Consider the following 17,442-nt stretch of genomic DNA (forward strand, 5'->3'; position numbering starts at 1 on the left):
TCCTCCCCACTGGACGTGCCTGAAACACCTCCCAAGGAAGGCGCCCAGTGGGCATCCTTACCAGATGCCCGAACCACCTCAGCTGACTCCTTTCTAAGTAAAGGAGCAGTGGCTCTAATCCGAGTTCCTCACGGATGGCTGAGCTTCTCACCCTATCCCTAAGGGAGACGCCAGCCACCCTTCTGAGAAAACTCATCTCAGCCGCTTGTACCCGCGATCTCGTCCTTTCGGTCATCACCCAGCCCTCATGACCATAGGTGAGGATAGGAACGAACATCGACCGGTAGATCGAGAGCTTTGCCTTGCGGCTCAGCTCTCTTTTCGTTACAACGGTGCGGTAAAGCGAACGCAATACCGCCCCCGCTGCTCCGATTCTCCGGCCAATCTCACGCTCCATAGTACCCTCACTCGCGAACAAGACCCCGAGGTACTTGAACTCCTTCACTTGGGCTAAGGACTCATTTCCTACCCGGAGTAAGCAATCCACCGGTTTCCTGCTAAGAGTCATGGCCTCAGATTTAGCGGTGCTGATCCTCATCCCAGCCGCTTCACACTCGGCCGCCAGCCGATCCAGTGAGTGCTGAAGGTCACAGGCCGATGATCCAATGAGGACCACATCATCTGCAAAAAGCAGTGACGAGATCCTCAGACCACCGAACTGCAACCCCTCCCCACCACGACTACGCCTCGATATCCTGTCCATGTATATCACAAACAGGATTGGTGACAAGGCGCAGCCCTGGCGGAGACCAGCACCCACTGAGAACGAAACTGACTGGCTGCCGAGAACACGAACACAGCTCTCGCTTTGGGAGTACAAAGATTGGAAGGCCCTGAGGATAGACCCCCTTACCCCATACTCCCGCAGCACCTCCCACAGTTTCTCCCGGGGGACCCGGTCATACGCCTTCTCCAGATCCACAAAACACATGTAGACCGGATGGGCATACTTCCAGGCCCCCTCCAGGATCCTTGCGAGAGTGAAGAGCTGGTCCGTAGTTCCACGTCCGGGGCGAAAACCGCATTGTTCCTCTTCAATCTGAGGTTCGACGATCGGCCGAACCCTCCTTTCCAGCACCTTGGAGTAGACTTTACCAGGGAGGCTGAGAAGTGTGATACCCCGGTAATTGGCACACACTCTCTGGTCCCCCTTTTTGAACAGGGGAACCACCACCCCGGTTTCCCACTCCTTTGGCACTGTACCCGACTCCCACGCGATGTTGAATACGCGTGTCAACCATGACAGCCCCTCAACACCCAGAGCCTTCAGCATTTCTGGCTGGATCTCATCAATCCCTGGGGCTTTGCGGAGATGTTTGACTACCTCAGTGACCTCCACCAGGGAAATTGACGACGAAACACCATCAACCTCGAGCTCTGCCTCCAACATAGAGGGCGTGTTATTCGGATTCAGGAGTTCCTCAAAGTGTTCCTTCCAACGTCCGACAACCTCCTCAGTTGAGGTCAACAGAGTCCCATCCTTACTGTACACAGCTTGGATGGTTCCCCGTTTCCCCCTCCTTAGGTGCCGGATAGTCTTCCAGAAACACTTTGGTGCCGACCGAAAGTCCTTTAGAAGCTTATCCAACTATATTTCTGCATTTTTCGTAGAACAAACAATCAGTATTCAAAGGCAGTTTCAAAAATATTGCAGCACACAATTCCAAAGTATATCCTTATATGCATGTTGTGTAATTACACCAGCACCATTAAGCACATGATTTAATGAATAAATAAAGGAAAAGGCTTTACAAAACAATTTACGTGTGCAAAAATCCTCGGGTTGGTCAGGTTATAGAAAACAAAACATGTTGGTTTGTCTGTACATCACAAGCCCTCACCTTCTTTCCATTTGGGACAAGGTGTAATTCATTCATTTTGTAAAGGTTGGCATGACGATCAGATGCATGACCCACGGCGGTCAGGAGGACATCCCATCCTCCCCATCATGGGGGCCTTGTACCTTTGGGTCACAGGTCCACCTCCACCAGTTCATCGCCCGTCTCTTTACCCATGACGTGGTGAAGTTCCTCCATGACCGTCGCCGCCGTCCGAGTTTCCATGGCGACGGGTGACGGTCCGGCCTCACTCCTGTCCTCTGGGAGGCTGTGGAATCGGGTCGAAAACTCAACTGACTAGCACATAGATAAAAGTCTGCACCGGTTCGCTTAAGGACGCTATTAACAGGGTGATATTATGCCACCAGGTGACTAGTGTGATTTGCCACTTTACAAGCCGTTTGAAATCTGCCATTTCCTCTGTTTTAGTGACATCACAAGTGGGAGTGTCCACCTAGATGTACGATGAATAGATAAGCACCATTTACCACAGTCCACCTGGGTAGGCTTACAGACGGATCTATCCAGCACACATCCAGGTGGAAACTCCTACTTGTGGTGTCAGTAAATCACAGGAAAAGGCCCACTTTCAAAAGGCTTGCAATGGCTAATCCCACTCACACCTGGTGGCCTTACATCACCCCTATAAGAGCCGTGACCGACACCTACCTTGAGGAGACGCTGGCTCTGTTGCTCCTGCTGTCCACTGGGCTGACCTGGCCCTGCTGCTTGTTCACTAAACAACAGAGAGGAGGGTGAGTGAAGCTGGCACTCAGGGAGAATATCAAGCACAACGCGTTTCCCAACGAGACGTTGAGGTTACCATTAGGAGAGCGGCTGGGCGGGTGAGGCCTCCGGTCGCAGCTGACGTAGGAGGCTACGTCCTCGCCCTCGCCCCCGGCGGCGGCCGTGGCCAGCAGGGAGGCCCGGTAGTAGACGAGGGGCTGCCAGCAGTCCTCTCTCGAGTGGACCACGTGGTCGGCCGTCTGCCGCTGGAGGAAGCAGAAGCTGGGTGGGGGGGGGGGGGGGGAGAGGAGAACGGGCCCAGGAGCAGATGTGGAGTCAGGAGTTGTTGGGAGCATTGCTGATGTAAAACTCACTCAATGTTTGGTCGGTACTTTCGGTAGATTTTAACACATTTTGAAAGCTTTTAAATTCTGATTCTCTTCCTTGGCTTCTGGAGTCTCACCCACATTGCCCATCTGTAACTAAGAAACTAAATAAAACGAGGTTAACTGACTGAGTCACAGAGCACCAGAATATGGCTCTATGGATGGTTCAAAGATCACACATTTTTTCAGTATATATAATTATCTTGTCTACCTCGTTTGACCCACGGGATTGCAGGCATAATGAAAAAATTAATAAAATGTATAGGTCCATGGAATGAATATGTTTGAGGGAACGCCCCGATCTCTATTCCAGCCCGGTGTCCTAAGACAAGACATCAAACAGCAGAACTGACCACACGGACTCACAGGGTTTTCTTGTCTGGCTTGAGGAGTTTGCTGGAGAACTCGCTGAGGATGGTGAGGTAGGTGAGGTAGGGGGGGCAGGCCGCGTCGGGGGCCTGGACGAACCCGCTGAACACAAACTCGATGCCGCTCCTGCCAGCGCATTAGAAAGAAAACTAAAAAAAGCTTCAGGCCAGATCTACGAACGAATAATATGGATTGATTTATCATTTATTTGATAGGGACACAAGCCTCCTAGTGTTTATAGCTAACTTGCAACACGTATTTGTGCGTCGACCAGCCGCGGCGCCCCACCTGTGGATCATGGTGACGGACTCGCGGAACTTGGCGGGGTCCCCGAAGGTGAGGGCGAAGCGGCGAGCCAGCTCCTTGATGCTGGTGAAGGTCTGGACCCCGGGGGGCCCCCCACCGCCACAACGCTGCTCCTGCTTCAGACGCACGTACAGCTGGGGGGGGGGGAGGGTGTGGGTGTGCACAGACAGAAAGCCGAGGGAGGGGGTGTATGTGATGTGCAATGCCAATCTGGTGGATATATGTCTATGTTTAATGGAATGAATGCGTCCATCCTAATGTGTCCTATGTGTTTTATCAGTGAGACCAAAGACAATTTTCAGGCAGGAAATGACATTAAAGTATATTCTATTCTATTCTATTCTATTCTTTCTCTATGATGGATGATTGTGGGGGTCAAAGGTAAACACACCGTACCTCCTGCAGACAGAGCAACAGCGTGCGAGCGCTCCCGATCTTATCCGTCTGCCTGGTCCGGTACAGAGTCTCCTTGATGATGTCCCCGAAGTCATTGTAATACTGCACAGGCGGGGGGGATACGTTAGAGGTTAGGATACGGTTCAACCTCCGATCCATCAGTCCCACTGGCACTATGAAACATGACGGTCCGCTATGACTGGACTGAACCCGGGCTGGCAACCCCCCCGAAACCGAAAGGAGGCGGGGTTACAGCTCGTCACCTGTTTGGTGACAGTGACGTCCGACGGGGGTTACCTTGGTGTAGTGGGTGAAGACGACAGAGGCATTGCTCATCTCCAGCACACCGTGCACCAGGAGCTTGCAGTAGGCGGCCAGCAGAGTGCGCCGCTTCTGGTGATCCTCCTGCCTCTCCCCCTCCGAGGCGAGGCAGACTGCACGGACACGAGAGAGAAACAAGTGGTTGTAGCGATGGAGTCATTAGGAACAAAGAGGTCCACGTGACACGAGAAGATATACCACACTAGTGTGAGTGAGAAGGAGAACAAAGCAAAGTGCTACGGAGTGCTAGAGATGGGTTTTTTGGCCAGGCTTGGGACAATGGCTTGAGCAGGTGGATATCAAGGATTAGAGAGTTATGGTCGTGACACCATGTGGCTTCAATCTTCAGGGCCGGACTAATAAAAATATAAAACAGTCTTAGGGGGGGACTTGATGGAATTTTCCCATAGAAAAACGCGTTGGCCTGCCCTACGGGTGACCCTGATCCTGCAAGGATTACAACGCCTAACTGTAGCGGAATAGAAGCCAATAAAACCATCACTTTTTACTATACATTCACAAAGCAATAATGCTGGATTGCATTTGTTTGAACATTTAAGACGTACTGCGTCCGGATGGATAGCGACCTCGTCTGTATGTGGTTTGTGATAATCCTGAGAGAGCACAGGATGTAGTCAAGATAATGCAATGTTTAAAGTTATAGTTGCAATAAAACTCGGGGAAAAAAAGAATTGTTCAAGTATGGTCTAGCTGTATTTTTATGTTTTCCTGTAGCGCTGAAGAAGAGAACATTGTGTGACGTTTTAACCTATTCCAACCGATCAGTTTAATGCTTTACAGGATAGAGGGCCAAGCAAATGGTCCAGCTTACGCCACTTTGCATAACAAAAGCACGGTATCACTTCAAACAAATAATTAGTTCCCTTTTCAGTCAAACGAGACAAAGTCTTTCCAGCTCGTTCGGGGTTAATTGCTGGGTCATGTTCAAAATCAGAGCTCCTTCAGTCATCTGGTGGTTCTGGGGAAAGTCATTAGGCAGATGTAGTGCATTTAATGACTGCATTTAATAGGAAACACACACACCCACACACACACACACTCTGGTGGACTGAGACTGCCACCTGCTGGACACAAGCCATATATCCTCCATCAGTTGGGTTGTCAAAGGGAATAGCTGTAATACACGACTGTCTTATAATTGATAGGAAGCTGGCAGCTGTTAGGCAATATGAATATGAAATCATTTCTAATTAAAAAAATGCTGAATCATCAATCAATCATCAAAGCAACACTGTTCAAAGAACGCGTTCACGTACACGCGAACAGGGCCCCGTTTCGTCCGTCACATCAGAGACAGTCTACCAAAGTTAATTTTACAGACTGCCAATCACATCGTCCTGTTCTTCCCATCTCTGAACGAATCCCATTACACCATCCAACAACTGAAATGCAGTTAACGTTGTCCAGATGTGGATGAAGACTAAAAGTACTCTGAAAAGACGTCTCACCTCTGCTGTGTGCATCGCTGTCGGGTCCCACCAACACCTGCTCCAGGAGGAAGGCCTGCAGCGCCCTCTGCAGTCTGGGACCGGGGGTGTAGAGCAGCGGGCCACAAGACGCGGGCTCCCACACGTTCAGCTGGTAGGAGTGAGCCGCCAGGACGTCACACACACCCAGGAAGGCCTGCACGTGTGTGTGTGTGTGTGTGTGTGTGTGTGTGTGTGTGTGTGTGTGTGTGTGTGTGTGTGTGTGTGTGTGTGTGTGTGTGTGCGTGCGTGCGTGCGTGCGTGCGTGCGTGCGTGCGTGCGTGCGTGCGTGCGTGCGTGCGTGCGTGCGTGCGTGCGTGTGTGTGTGTGTGTGGAGGTTTGTGCGAGCGTGCGTCCGTATGTGTGTGTGTAAATGCGTGTGTGTGCATGTGTAAAAATAGGGAAGGGGATGAAGAGCGAAGGACTTTTCATAAACAAACGTATTATATCATTATTATATTATTGTTGTACAGCAGGTTGATCGAAAGCGAGTCATCTCAATTTCAGACACACTTTGACACAATCCTGGCCCCGCCCAGTCCGTCCTACCTGCTCCTTAACAGCGGCGTCAGCGTGGGAGAGACATCGGTAGCTGGTCTCACAGAAGGCACTCAGCTGCTGCCTCTGGGCCACTGCCTTGTCCTGAGGAGAGACACGGCGCCCCATCGGAGGGTTCAGAGAGACCGGTTCAACGGGGTGGTGTTCAGAGAAGCACCAGGACTGATAGAGCAGCAGATCAACACTGACTGAATATAAACACAATGAAAAGCATCATCATCATCGTCGTCATTGTCATTATTATCCTCATCATTGTGGTTGACTTTACAGAAGTGTTGATTGTGTTCCGCTGGTGCATGATGTGCCACCATTCCCCTCGCAGGGGCAGGTGTGGGTGTTGGACCTTCACTCACTCTGGAGGAGAGCGTTCTCCCGCTGGTGTGGAGGTTCCACAGCACGGCGTTGAACAGGCACTGCAGAACCTCCAGGATTACCTTCACACGGAAGTACAAGCACAGCACGATGAGGCCTCACGTTTAGTACAGGTATTTGTGTAAGATGTACTCAATAACAGCAAACGGTAGCAAAAGCGTCTTTCATTCATCATTCCCAGACACACAGAAAGCAACCCACACACACACACACCAAAATCCAACATCAACATTTGTACAAGGATGGTAATTCTTTGCCTAATGCTGCCATCTGCTGGCAGCATTTAACAACATATTTCTGCCATCTTCCTGCTTTGCTTTCTATACAAACCACCTGCTTCATGCCCCATAATTCATGTAAAGTGTATAGTATTGGACTCTTAATGATTGCATCGTGTTAACCGTGGATGGTCTATGTTTGTAGAGGGTGGTCCTGTACCTCAGATGGAACCCCACCCTGCAGGCAGCCCACGGACAGCAGAGGAGACAGCAGCTCAAACAGGTCCCACTGCGACAGGTCGTGGCAACTGATCACACACACACACACACACACACACACACACACACACACAAAATACTCACACAAATACACGTGCAACATATGGGTTAATAATCTTGGTCGCCGAGAAAACATGGTTGAAGAGGTTCCAGCAGTTCAACAGGGAATAACAGTCCTGTCTTACTTGTAAAACGCTCTGAGCTTCCTCAGCGTGGACAACATTTCTCCGGTTTGGTCGATGTCGGCGCAGAAGGTGTCTTCCTACGAAAACAGTTGTGCAAGCGAAGGCAGGTGAGTAGAAGTGTGCTGGCGAGGTTTCAGGCCTTCTTGATATTATTATATTTCATTTGTTTTAAGGTTGGGTGAACCCTTGAAAGTGCTCATCCAAACCGAAAGATTGCTAGTTCGATCCCCAGCTCCTCCTAGCCGAGTATTGATTCGTCCCTAAGCAAGTCACTTATCCCTAACTGCTCCTGACGAGCTGGCTGTCGCCTCGCCTTGCTGTCGACTCTTCCGTCAGTGTGTCAATGTGTGAATTAACTGATGTAAGTCGCTTTTGATAAAAGCGTCTGCTAAATGCCCTAATCGTAATTGTAAGTGCTGGAATGCTTAATTCCAAAGTGAAACCGTTGAACAAATTAAACGTTAATTAAAAGACTATACATTGGCTGGGTTCCTGTCATAACTGTATCTAACGTACACACCAACTGAGCGGATATTTGGAAATCTGCGTCGAACACACACACACACACACACACACACACAGACACACACACCTTTAGGCCGACCCCCAGCTGTGAGATGAGTCTGTCCTTCCAGCGTTGGACCAGGGCGTCCCGGGCCGGGCGGGCGGCGGGGTGCCAGGCCGTGTCCCCCCCACACAGGCGCAGGTAGGCCCGGGACACCGCCTCCAGCACGGCGGGGGGTCCGGAGGGGTGGTCCACCACGGCTCCCATCTCCCTGATCAGCTCCTCTGAGGCGGCCTGGAGGACAGTGGCCGCCGGGCGTCACAGACTCACACACACACACTCCCCTGCAGCTGCTGCCGTCGTTGAGACGTTTCATAAACGCTGTTGCGTCTCGTTCGCAGTGCTGGATCTTAACCCCATGATGTGAGCGGTGTGTTTATAAGAGAGGGGAGAGAGGGGTGTGTGGGTAGGACCTGTGTGTTCTCTGCTGTAAGACACTCAGGGACGAAGAACTGGGGAATCTTCATCAGGGAGGCTATTGCGTCCCAGCGGCCTGCAAACTGAGCAACACACCATCGTCATCATCGTCATCGTCGTCATCATCATCATCATCATCATCATCATCATCATCACCATCATCATCATCATCATCACCATCACCATCGTCATCATCATCATCGTCATCATCATCATCATCACCGTCATCATCAACATCCTCACTGGTAACATAAATATAATAATAATCAATACATAGATGGATACCTTCGACAGCAGCTTGGGAAGCGCGCTCAGGAATTGCTGGGTGAGTTTAGCGCAGTCGTCCGACTGAGTCTTTCTCTCCTTGGCATTCGAGACCTAGAAGGATTTTGATAACGGATCATCAAATGATAACCTAACAACCTGAAGGTTAATTAATTGCACCATTAATTAACATAAGTCCATGCAGTAAATAAGCATTATTGTATAGCATAAGCAGAGGTGTTAGAATTAAGGTTAGGAGTAGTGGGTTACTAACCCTAACCCTATTAAATAATGTATAAATTAATACCTTGGTTAACATGAACACAATTAGAAAATGATAACTCGACAATTAGTTGACTGTTACTTAACCTTTAGTTAGTGCTTATTACCTAATGTTAATGAATTGTTATTGAATGTCCCCTCATTGTAAGGTGACAACTGTTATTGTTAGTATTATGATGATATATTAGTTACTATATGACCTTTTTTCCTCCGCTCCTGCCCACCAGTGAAGGTCCCTCAGCGGCCTGACGCACAGACGCCACCAGCACCTCCACCACGACCGCCTGCTCTGCCTCCGTCAGACCTACACACACACACACACACACACACAGACACACACACACACACACACACACACACACACACACACACACACACACACACAGTGTGAATTTTCAAGTTCATTCAAGTTGATCATTCAAGTCATCAAGGTTCAAGTTGAAGTGGTTTCTTAGTTTGTGTTGCTGTTCTGTGTATTTCTCGTGGATTTGTCATGGCACACATTAACTGTGATCCACACATTAACTAATGAACAAAGAAATTCACTCTTACTGGTTAGCATCCAATTTAGGTCTACCCTCTCAGCCCTCATCCCCCCCCCACACGCGCACACACACACACACACACACACACACACACACACACGGACAAACACGCACATACACATGCATGCACGCACACACATACACACACACAGAAACACACACACACACACACACACTGACGGACACACACACACTGACAGACACACACACAGAGACACATACACACACACACACACACACACACACACACACACACACACACACACACACACGCAAGCACACCCCCCAGGTGAGGCGGACCTGTGCACTGCGGAGGTGCCTCCTGCAGCAGTATGTGGGTGAGCGTGGGCCAGTCTTTGAGCAGGTCCCCAGCACAGTCCCACAGACCGTCCACCAGGTAAACCACATGCTTATGGAGCTGTGAACGCACGACGGACACCACCATCAAAACACACATCCTTCATCCAACACGTTCGAGCCAACCCCGTCTCCGGGAAGACTTCATCAATTGATCAACGACAGGACAATTGGTGTTTTTTTTCCCCTCTGTCCCTCACGCCTCACCTCAGACTGCATGTAGAAGGTCAACAGGGCCCGGAGCCTGACCAGGGTCCGCTCCGTGTGCACGTCCTGCCCACGTGCTTCCCCCTCGCCCGCCCCCTCCTGACCTTCAGACCCGGGGGCGGGGGCGTTGAGCAGCCTGCGGGACAAGCAGCCCCCTCACACGTCAGAGCCGCGAGGCCAGTGCCTCTCTGTTTGAGATTGATTTTGAGGTTGTTTCCCACAGTGGACCCACGTGGGGTGCAGCGGTTTACCTCGAGTAGAGCAGTTCCCCCGCCAGGGCCGCCAGGGGCCGCTGTGAGGAGAAGACAAACCGATACAGCTGCTGGTAGTCTCCCTCTTCAAGCACTTCCTCGCACGACCTGGGGGCCGGAGCACAGCGAGACCAGGGATGTGGAGAGGGACAACCACCAGGGGGGTGGAGGGGGGAGGGTGGAGGGGTGAGGGGAGGATGGGGGGGGGGGGAAATAGGAGGGGGGGGGGGGGGGGGGGGCTGGAGGCATGTTCACTCACTTGGAAATGAGAATGAGGAGCTTCATAGCCTGCAGCGCTACTTCGTTGTCCCTGTCCAGCGTCATGGAGATGAGCCTGTCCTGTAAGGCAAATCAATGCAACTTTATCTGAAAAGCTGATTTCATACATAATGTAGGGGTGGAAGGTGTTTGACAACGTAAGAATACAATAACATATAATAAAAAATGAATGCAATGATCATTCATAATAAGCGCAATAAAATAATGAATACGAATATCAAAAGAAGGGAATTAAAGGGATTCATCCAGTAAACAAAAGAGTGATGAAATAAAATAAGGCCTTCTTAAAATGATGAAAAATAACCCTTTGTTAAAGTGAGGAAAAATGTGCTCAGAATATCTGTTAAAGTAGAGCTTATATATTAGGAGAGGGCAGCCTCACCATATGTGTGGGTTTTGGGTATAGTGAAAATGTATATATACGTGACGTCAGTCTACAAAAGGTGTTCTCCTCACTTTGAAGCGGCTGGTGAACAGGTCTAGTTTGGTCAACAGAAGAGGGTCTCCGTACAGACCCTGCAGGCCGAGCACACACTTGAGTCGCACTTCTGGTATCTGGAGGCAACAAACAGATCATGGTGGACGCGTTGATGCAGAGCTCCGCAGTACAGTGAGTACGGTTGTATGACCTATAGCATAGCTCACGCTCACAACAGGGAAGTATCTAAATATACCACAGCTTGAGTCATGGCGTGTCAGGATTTTACATAGGTTTCGTTTACCTTATCGTGCATCATCCAGCCGATGTATTTGAGGTAGCTGTCGGTGAGAAATGCAGTGCTGTAGAGCTTCATCCACAAACACAGTTCCTCTGTACACATGGAGCGGATCTCTGGCAGCACGTCCCTGTAGACGCACACACGTACACGCACACACACACACACACACACACACAAACAGTCAGTGACATGTACGGCTTGCTCAAAGTGCTAAATGATGGCGGCAATAGAGTGCCTTGCGATGAGGATCCAGAAAGTGGTTCACCGGTATCTCTTGAGGAACACTCCTTTGAAGATGGTGTCCATGATGCTCTCTATCTCCAACCTTTTCTCCTGCAGCTGTAAGAGGAACCATCAGGACGACAGTGAAGGCCCTTCTGCCGCATCCAATGCATTTCTAATTCTTTCCCTTTTCCTAAATCTTTTCGGTAATATATAAAATCATGATATCCGCTTTGAATTTAAAATCGCAAGTGACAGAAAGGTCCGTTGCGCACTAGTACGCAAGTCAAAGTATCATGTACCCATATCTCTATAGCGTATTTGCTATTTTGTGGTGCTTGGTACGCCTTAGTAGCAAACAACAAACAAAACAGACAAAAAAGCTTATAGCAAAGTGATAGCTTGATAATTTTCTCTAAATGTCATTCCAATGCACACGGACACACACACATACACACACACACACACACACACACACACACACACACACATACACACACACACACACACATCCACAGTCAAAGACAGGCACACACACACACACACACACACACACACACACACACACACACACACACACACACACACACACACACACACACACAGGCACCTCAGCAATCTTCTTCTTCATCCTGTCCAGTCGGGGGCTGCCCTGCCTCCCGGAGGTCTTCCTCCTCTCCACGCCGTGCAGCTTCTGGGAGTTCTCCATCACTGTGCTCAGGCTCAGCGCCACGGCAACCAGGGCGCTCAGAATCTTCACAGCTACGAGGAGGAGGACCAGATCAGAGAGAGACCATCAATGGAATACATGGGGTTTCATTCAGAGTGGATGTGTGTGTGTGTGTGTGTGTGTGTGTGTGTGTGTGTGTGTGTGTGTGTGTGTGTGTGTGTGTGTGTGTGTGTGTGTGTGTGTGTGTGTGTGTGTGTGTGTGTCTGTTTGAGGGCCCTCCAAGTTGTAATCATTTTAATAATCACGATCATGACACCAAAGACTTGTTACAAGACATGTTATCAATGTAGGAGTTGAAGGTTTTGCTTTTCTTAGGTGACTTTTAAAGGTGTCTGTCTAGTTGTTTTGTCTTTTCCTCTAAATCACACTGATTAACACTCACTCATGAGCACCTCGTCAATAATGGTTTGTAATTATTGATTGATGATTCGTTTACATTATTAAAATCCAAAACATCATTATTTGGTATTTGTTAATGTATAACCATTTCTGCTCGTCCCACATAATATTTTATATTTTTCCCTTGCACCAACATACCAAGGCTATTCCCCTGCATGGTCGACCGACTGAGCCACCAATCCCAGTGAGGGACTCTACCTGCCAGTGTGCACGTGTGTCTGAAGGCCCGCACGCAGGAGTCGGAGAGCTCCGTGAGCAGGGACACCAGGGCGTTCATCAGGTAGCCGTCGAACACGACGCAGTGCTGACACTGGGACACCAACACCGACACAAAGTCACCGAACTCAGAGTGGAACCAGCGGCCGTACGGACCCGACTGGATCAGAGGGTACTCAGCGCAGTCCTGCAGCAGAGAGAGGTGGAGGTCATCTGATCATCAGAGACAAATCCAAACAGTTTAGGCTTTTTGGAACAAAGTAAGAATCTTCATCTAAAAAAATACATGTATCTTTATGTATCACTGTATGGCGTTTGATAATACCTTGCATGCAAATACGTTGCAAAATGTATTTATTCTTATTCAAAACATATTCTGTTCAGTGAATGAATTTTGTGAAACATAAGATCACAAACATTGAAAACATTTTTACAGTTTACGGTCCTTGTGTGGCTAAAATAGTACAACAACATTTGTAAAAATAAATGAAGGTACAGACCATGTCCATAGGCCAGGTGACTGTAAGGATCCAGGGGAACGCCATGAACTTCTTATATTGCAGGCCAGATTCCTGGTACACACACAAACACACACACACACACACACACACACACACACACACACACACACACACACACACACACACACACACACACACACACACACACACACACACACACACACACACACACACACACACACACACACACAACCGGCAAGGCAGCTTCAATTAGAATCAGCAAAGACAATACTGCATGAGAGGAACCCATAAGAAAGGAGTTCTCTCACCTCATCCACCTTCTCCACCATCTTGCTCAAGATGTCACCGCGGTCCTGAACCCGGTTACTCTGACACATCTCGGCTGTGACCACCCCTGTAAACAGACAGGAGAAGTGACCCAGACCAATAGCTGCGCGCGCGTGTGTGTGTGTGTGTGTGTGTGTGTGTGTGTGTGTGTGTGTGTGTGTGTGTGTGTGTGTGTGTCTGTGTGTGTGTGTGTGTGTGTGTGTGTGTGTGTGTGTGTGTGTGTGTGTGTGTGGGGGTGTGTGTGTGTGTGTGTGTGCTCATGTCCGTGTATTCGTGTGTGTAAGTGTGTGTGTGTGTGTGTATGCGTGTGTGCTTGCCTTTGCACCCGGAGCACTGAATGAAAAAGCTGATGAGATCCAAGAGGGCCGAGTCCCTGTCCATCGCATAAGTCTCGATCCAATCACCAATCACCGTCTGTGTGGAGAACCACAACACCAGAGGTCCTTCATTCTCCCCCAGCGTCGCAGCACAAAATAAAATGCGCACAACCAAAGAATGTGCATCTCCATTGCAAAAAGTTTAGTTATTAAGTGCTTTCAGGACTAAGAAAACGTTTTAAACCAGATCAGAGGGAGTCGGAGGAGGAGGTGGCTAGGAAGGTCCAAACCCAGCAGCGGCTTACAGCACATCTCACCTGCATGGCGTCCCGTCCCATGGTGACCACCTCAAACAGGCTGACGGCCTGCACCCGGCCCCGCCTCCCCCCACCGCCACCTGCTCTGCCCGGGCTGCCTGGGCTCGCCTTACCCCGGGCCTGCGTGGTGTTCTCAGAGCACATCCGGGGCCTTTTCTTCCCTCTCTGTGGGTTACACGGATATCCATATGGGTGGGAGTGGACAATCTGGGTTCAAAACCCATTGGCTGCAGTCTACCTGGACGCATCGTTGAGCAAGATGCTCCTTAATAACTTGGATCCGGATTGTGTTGAGTCGCTTTAGATCAGATTTATGCAATCATAATGGTAGTACACAGACCTGTACGAAAATGCTTCTGAACATCTCTACATGTCTACAATATCTCTCCTGTTAAGCAGAACATCAAATCATTCCACGTATATTACTGTTGTGGTTATATAATGCCTCACTGTAATGGAGAGTTCTAATTGGATGCTGAATTTGGTACATTTGGTCACTCTTCTTTGGGCATGTCCACACAGGAACGCCCTTACTTACCGCACTTTTACGTCTGTTTTCGTTTCCAGATTCATCCCCGGAATGGCTGACTGCTCCAGCTGAATGAATTGCATAATTCTCACTAGAATTAAACAATAAATCCTCTCTTGAAATAACCATAGAGGCAGAGACACAATAGTATTCATAGAATATATTGCACATCATAATGACATCAATAATCCTTACTTATGCTTGAGTGGCCTGGAGGTAGGTGTTGATGGATCTGGGATCATTGCTGGCTCAATCTTTTTTTCTTGTTAGCTCATTTTACACAAGCGCGGATTCAATCAATGTTTGGTCACGGCCTATAAAGAGAATGAATCAATAATGACAATAATGTCTGAGGCAGCCTAAGCATTTTTTTTTTCGATATTTGTGAAATATATAAATTAATTAAAAAACTGTATGTCATAATTCAAAAAACTAATTGAAAATAAGTAATCCAAAAAAGTTACAATAAAAGTTATCCAAAAAAAGTAATCCCCAAAGATTATTCCAAAAAAGATTATCACACACAGTTTCACTATATTTCTTTGATATAATCAAAAAAATAAATCTATCTACCTTTAACACTAAACACATTTTTCAAGTATTTGTTTAGAAAACTACTATTAACATAATAGATGAGATTCGGTCGATGCAATTAAGTGTGATGAGAGTGGAACTTGAACCACTCAGGCCCTTGGCAGTGTTACTGCTAAGCAGTACCAGCTGAACTGGACCACCAACAAAAGAGGACCACACACAGCCAGTCGGTTCTTTTTTAACTCAAGAGTATAATCTAAAAAGGAATCCAAAAAATGTAATTTATACCTTCAACGCTTAATAACTTTGTTTTACAAGTGTTTGGTTTCAACCTACTTTAGTATTAATGTAACATATACGAGTGGTTGAGGCTTTTTAGTGTCAAATAGAGACTGGGAACCAAACGACTGACCTTGGCAGTGTTGATTCTGGGGGGAAAACCACAAAATCGTTTTGGATTATAATAGGGAAATATAGGGGAAACTGTGTGTTTTACTTATGTTCAAATTGGTACCTTCTAGCTCAACACTGCCAAGGTCAGTTGTTCCATTCCCGCTGTCTTGACTTTGAGACACTTAAAAACAACCGCCCAATCTCGTGTGTAACATTAATAAACATTAACAAAAGGTATCCCATAGTACGTAATTTGTGTGTGTGTGTGTGTGTGTGTGTGTGTGTGTGTGTGTGTGTGTGTGTGTGTGTGTGTGTGTGTGTGTGTGTGTGTGTGTGTGTGTGTGTGTGTGTGTGTGTGTGTGTGTGTGTGTCTGTGTGTGTGTGTGTGTGTGTGTGTGTGTGTGTGTGTGTGTGTGTGTGTGATGAGGGGACACCTCCTCAAATGTAATCTTTCAAGGCTCTCCCCTTGTGTGAATAAACGATGGGCGGGTCGGTGAAATTAGTTTATGGATATCTAGATGTATTATGAACAGTAACTGCTTTAAAACGGCTCGAATTACACATGGATGCATTTCCATTGCTTGCTTTCTGGATTGTGTTGTTTGTTGTTTAATTATTGACATACTTATTGTTAGCATAACACAGTTACAGTGATGTTTCCGGAAGGGCCAAAACTCCTGATCAGGATTGGCTGAATCTGGAGTTAAATGAAGAAGCGCTGGATGTGATTGGTTTTAACGGACATCATTCCGTCTCGGTGCCGCCTCCTGCTGGCCTGTTACTGTTTCCTTCAGCGTTAACAGATATTGATAAGGAGCCTTCGGTGCTCCAGACATTTTTATGGCCTCCAGACAAGAATTGGGACAAGAATTATGGCCTCCAGAAATGTAAATAACAAGTAAGTTATTGATCATCCACCCGAAGAACTCTGTCTCGTTCTGTAATGACTTCCCGTTGCCACTGTGGAACAATAATAAGCGTATGCTTCGTATTTGCCTGCTCAATATCAAACATAAGAAACCTATTCCAACCGAAGACATATCACATTTAAAGCCGGGTGCCTTACCATAAGGGTTCACATTGACTTTGTTTTCATTGCATTCATAGAAGAATTCCAGTGTTGTTGCTTCGTCTCCTTTAGGATTTAAAGAGACAAACACGAGCGTGCATCGCGCTCACGTCACGTAAATCTGGATTTGAAGATGGAAAGAGTGACTGGTCCAGGATTAATTTCACTTTGATTGAAATTATTGTGTGTGTGTGTGTGTGTGTGTGTGTGTGTGTGTGTGTGTGTGTGTGTGTGTGTGTGTGTGTGTGTGTGTGTGTGTGTGTGTGTGTGTGTGTGTGTGTGTGTGCGTGTGCTTACAGTTCTTTTAAGTAAATATACTATTTTTATAATATTTTATTTTATTTTATATATATTTTATGTATCCGTCTTCTTGCAATAAAAGTGTGTTGCGTGTAAGGTTGGGTTTGCATGTGTTTGTTAGGTCTTTTTATTTTATTTTTTATGGAGGAATATGTGAAAGTCAAATTTGTTTACATGCGTAGGGTAGAGCGAGTACGGTTGAGACACTTTTGGCTTTTTACAGTACAGCACAAAAACTAGACACTGAAAATAAGTGATATTTGATATGCTGTTCCCTTTG

At 47.8% G+C, this 17,442-nt stretch overlaps 1 protein-coding gene across 5 annotated transcripts; it reads right to left on the bottom strand.

The window, feature by feature from the left end:
* Nucleotides 1-1,479: 1,479 nt before the first annotated feature.
* On the bottom strand, nt 1,480-16,989 carry si:ch211-269e2.1 (cohesin subunit SA-2). 5 transcript variants are annotated; one of them, XM_030342763.1, is made up of 32 exons: nt 16,860-16,989; nt 15,062-15,180; nt 14,876-14,957; nt 14,338-14,502; nt 14,021-14,117; nt 13,685-13,770; nt 13,395-13,466; nt 12,877-13,081; nt 12,160-12,311; nt 11,593-11,666; nt 11,331-11,454; nt 11,065-11,163; nt 10,589-10,668; nt 10,330-10,437; nt 10,079-10,214; nt 9,815-9,932; nt 9,170-9,273; nt 8,709-8,801; nt 8,420-8,506; nt 8,034-8,240; nt 7,442-7,518; nt 7,198-7,285; nt 6,741-6,821; nt 6,379-6,471; nt 5,812-5,986; nt 4,319-4,455; nt 4,022-4,123; nt 3,608-3,759; nt 3,317-3,445; nt 2,662-2,846; nt 2,508-2,574; nt 1,480-2,106 (listed from the first exon to the last, which is right to left on the bottom strand). In XM_030342763.1, exons 2-32 carry the CDS (start codon nt 15,106-15,108, stop codon nt 1,971-1,973), a joined length of 3,558 nt encoding a protein of 1,185 aa, XP_030198623.1. In that variant the 5' UTR covers nt 15,109-15,180; nt 16,860-16,989; the 3' UTR covers nt 1,480-1,970. The 5 variants fall into 5 exon arrangements, with proteins under 5 accessions (XP_030198623.1, XP_030198624.1, XP_030198628.1 ...); XM_030342764.1 differs by lacking the exon at nt 16,860-16,989 and having other exon boundaries at nt 14,876-14,934; nt 15,062-15,186; XM_030342765.1 differs by lacking the exons at nt 1,480-2,106; nt 2,508-2,574; nt 2,662-2,846 and adding an exon at nt 2,855-3,183 and having other exon boundaries at nt 3,264-3,445.
* Between the last annotated feature and the right edge of the window lie 453 nt (nt 16,990-17,442).

Source organism: Gadus morhua, chromosome 20, assembly GCF_902167405.1.
Source record: "Gadus morhua chromosome 20, gadMor3.0, whole genome shotgun sequence".
In the NCBI taxonomy this organism is placed as follows: Eukaryota; Metazoa; Chordata; class Actinopteri; order Gadiformes; family Gadidae; genus Gadus; species Gadus morhua.

Excerpts from the sequence above, each read along its gene's own strand:
- si:ch211-269e2.1 (XM_030342763.1), bottom strand. The coding sequence starts at position 15,108 with ATGATCCCAGATCCATCAACACCTACCTCCAGGCCACTCAAGCATAA. Across the intron at positions 11,455-11,592 it reads GTGTTCCTCAAGAGATACCG|GGACGTGCTGCCAGAGATCC; the intron begins GTGAACCACTTT and ends GTGCGTCTACAG. Across the intron at positions 9,933-10,078 it reads CCTTCTACATGCAGTCTGAG|CTCCATAAGCATGTGGTTTA; the intron begins GTGAGGCGTGAG and ends GTGCGTTCACAG.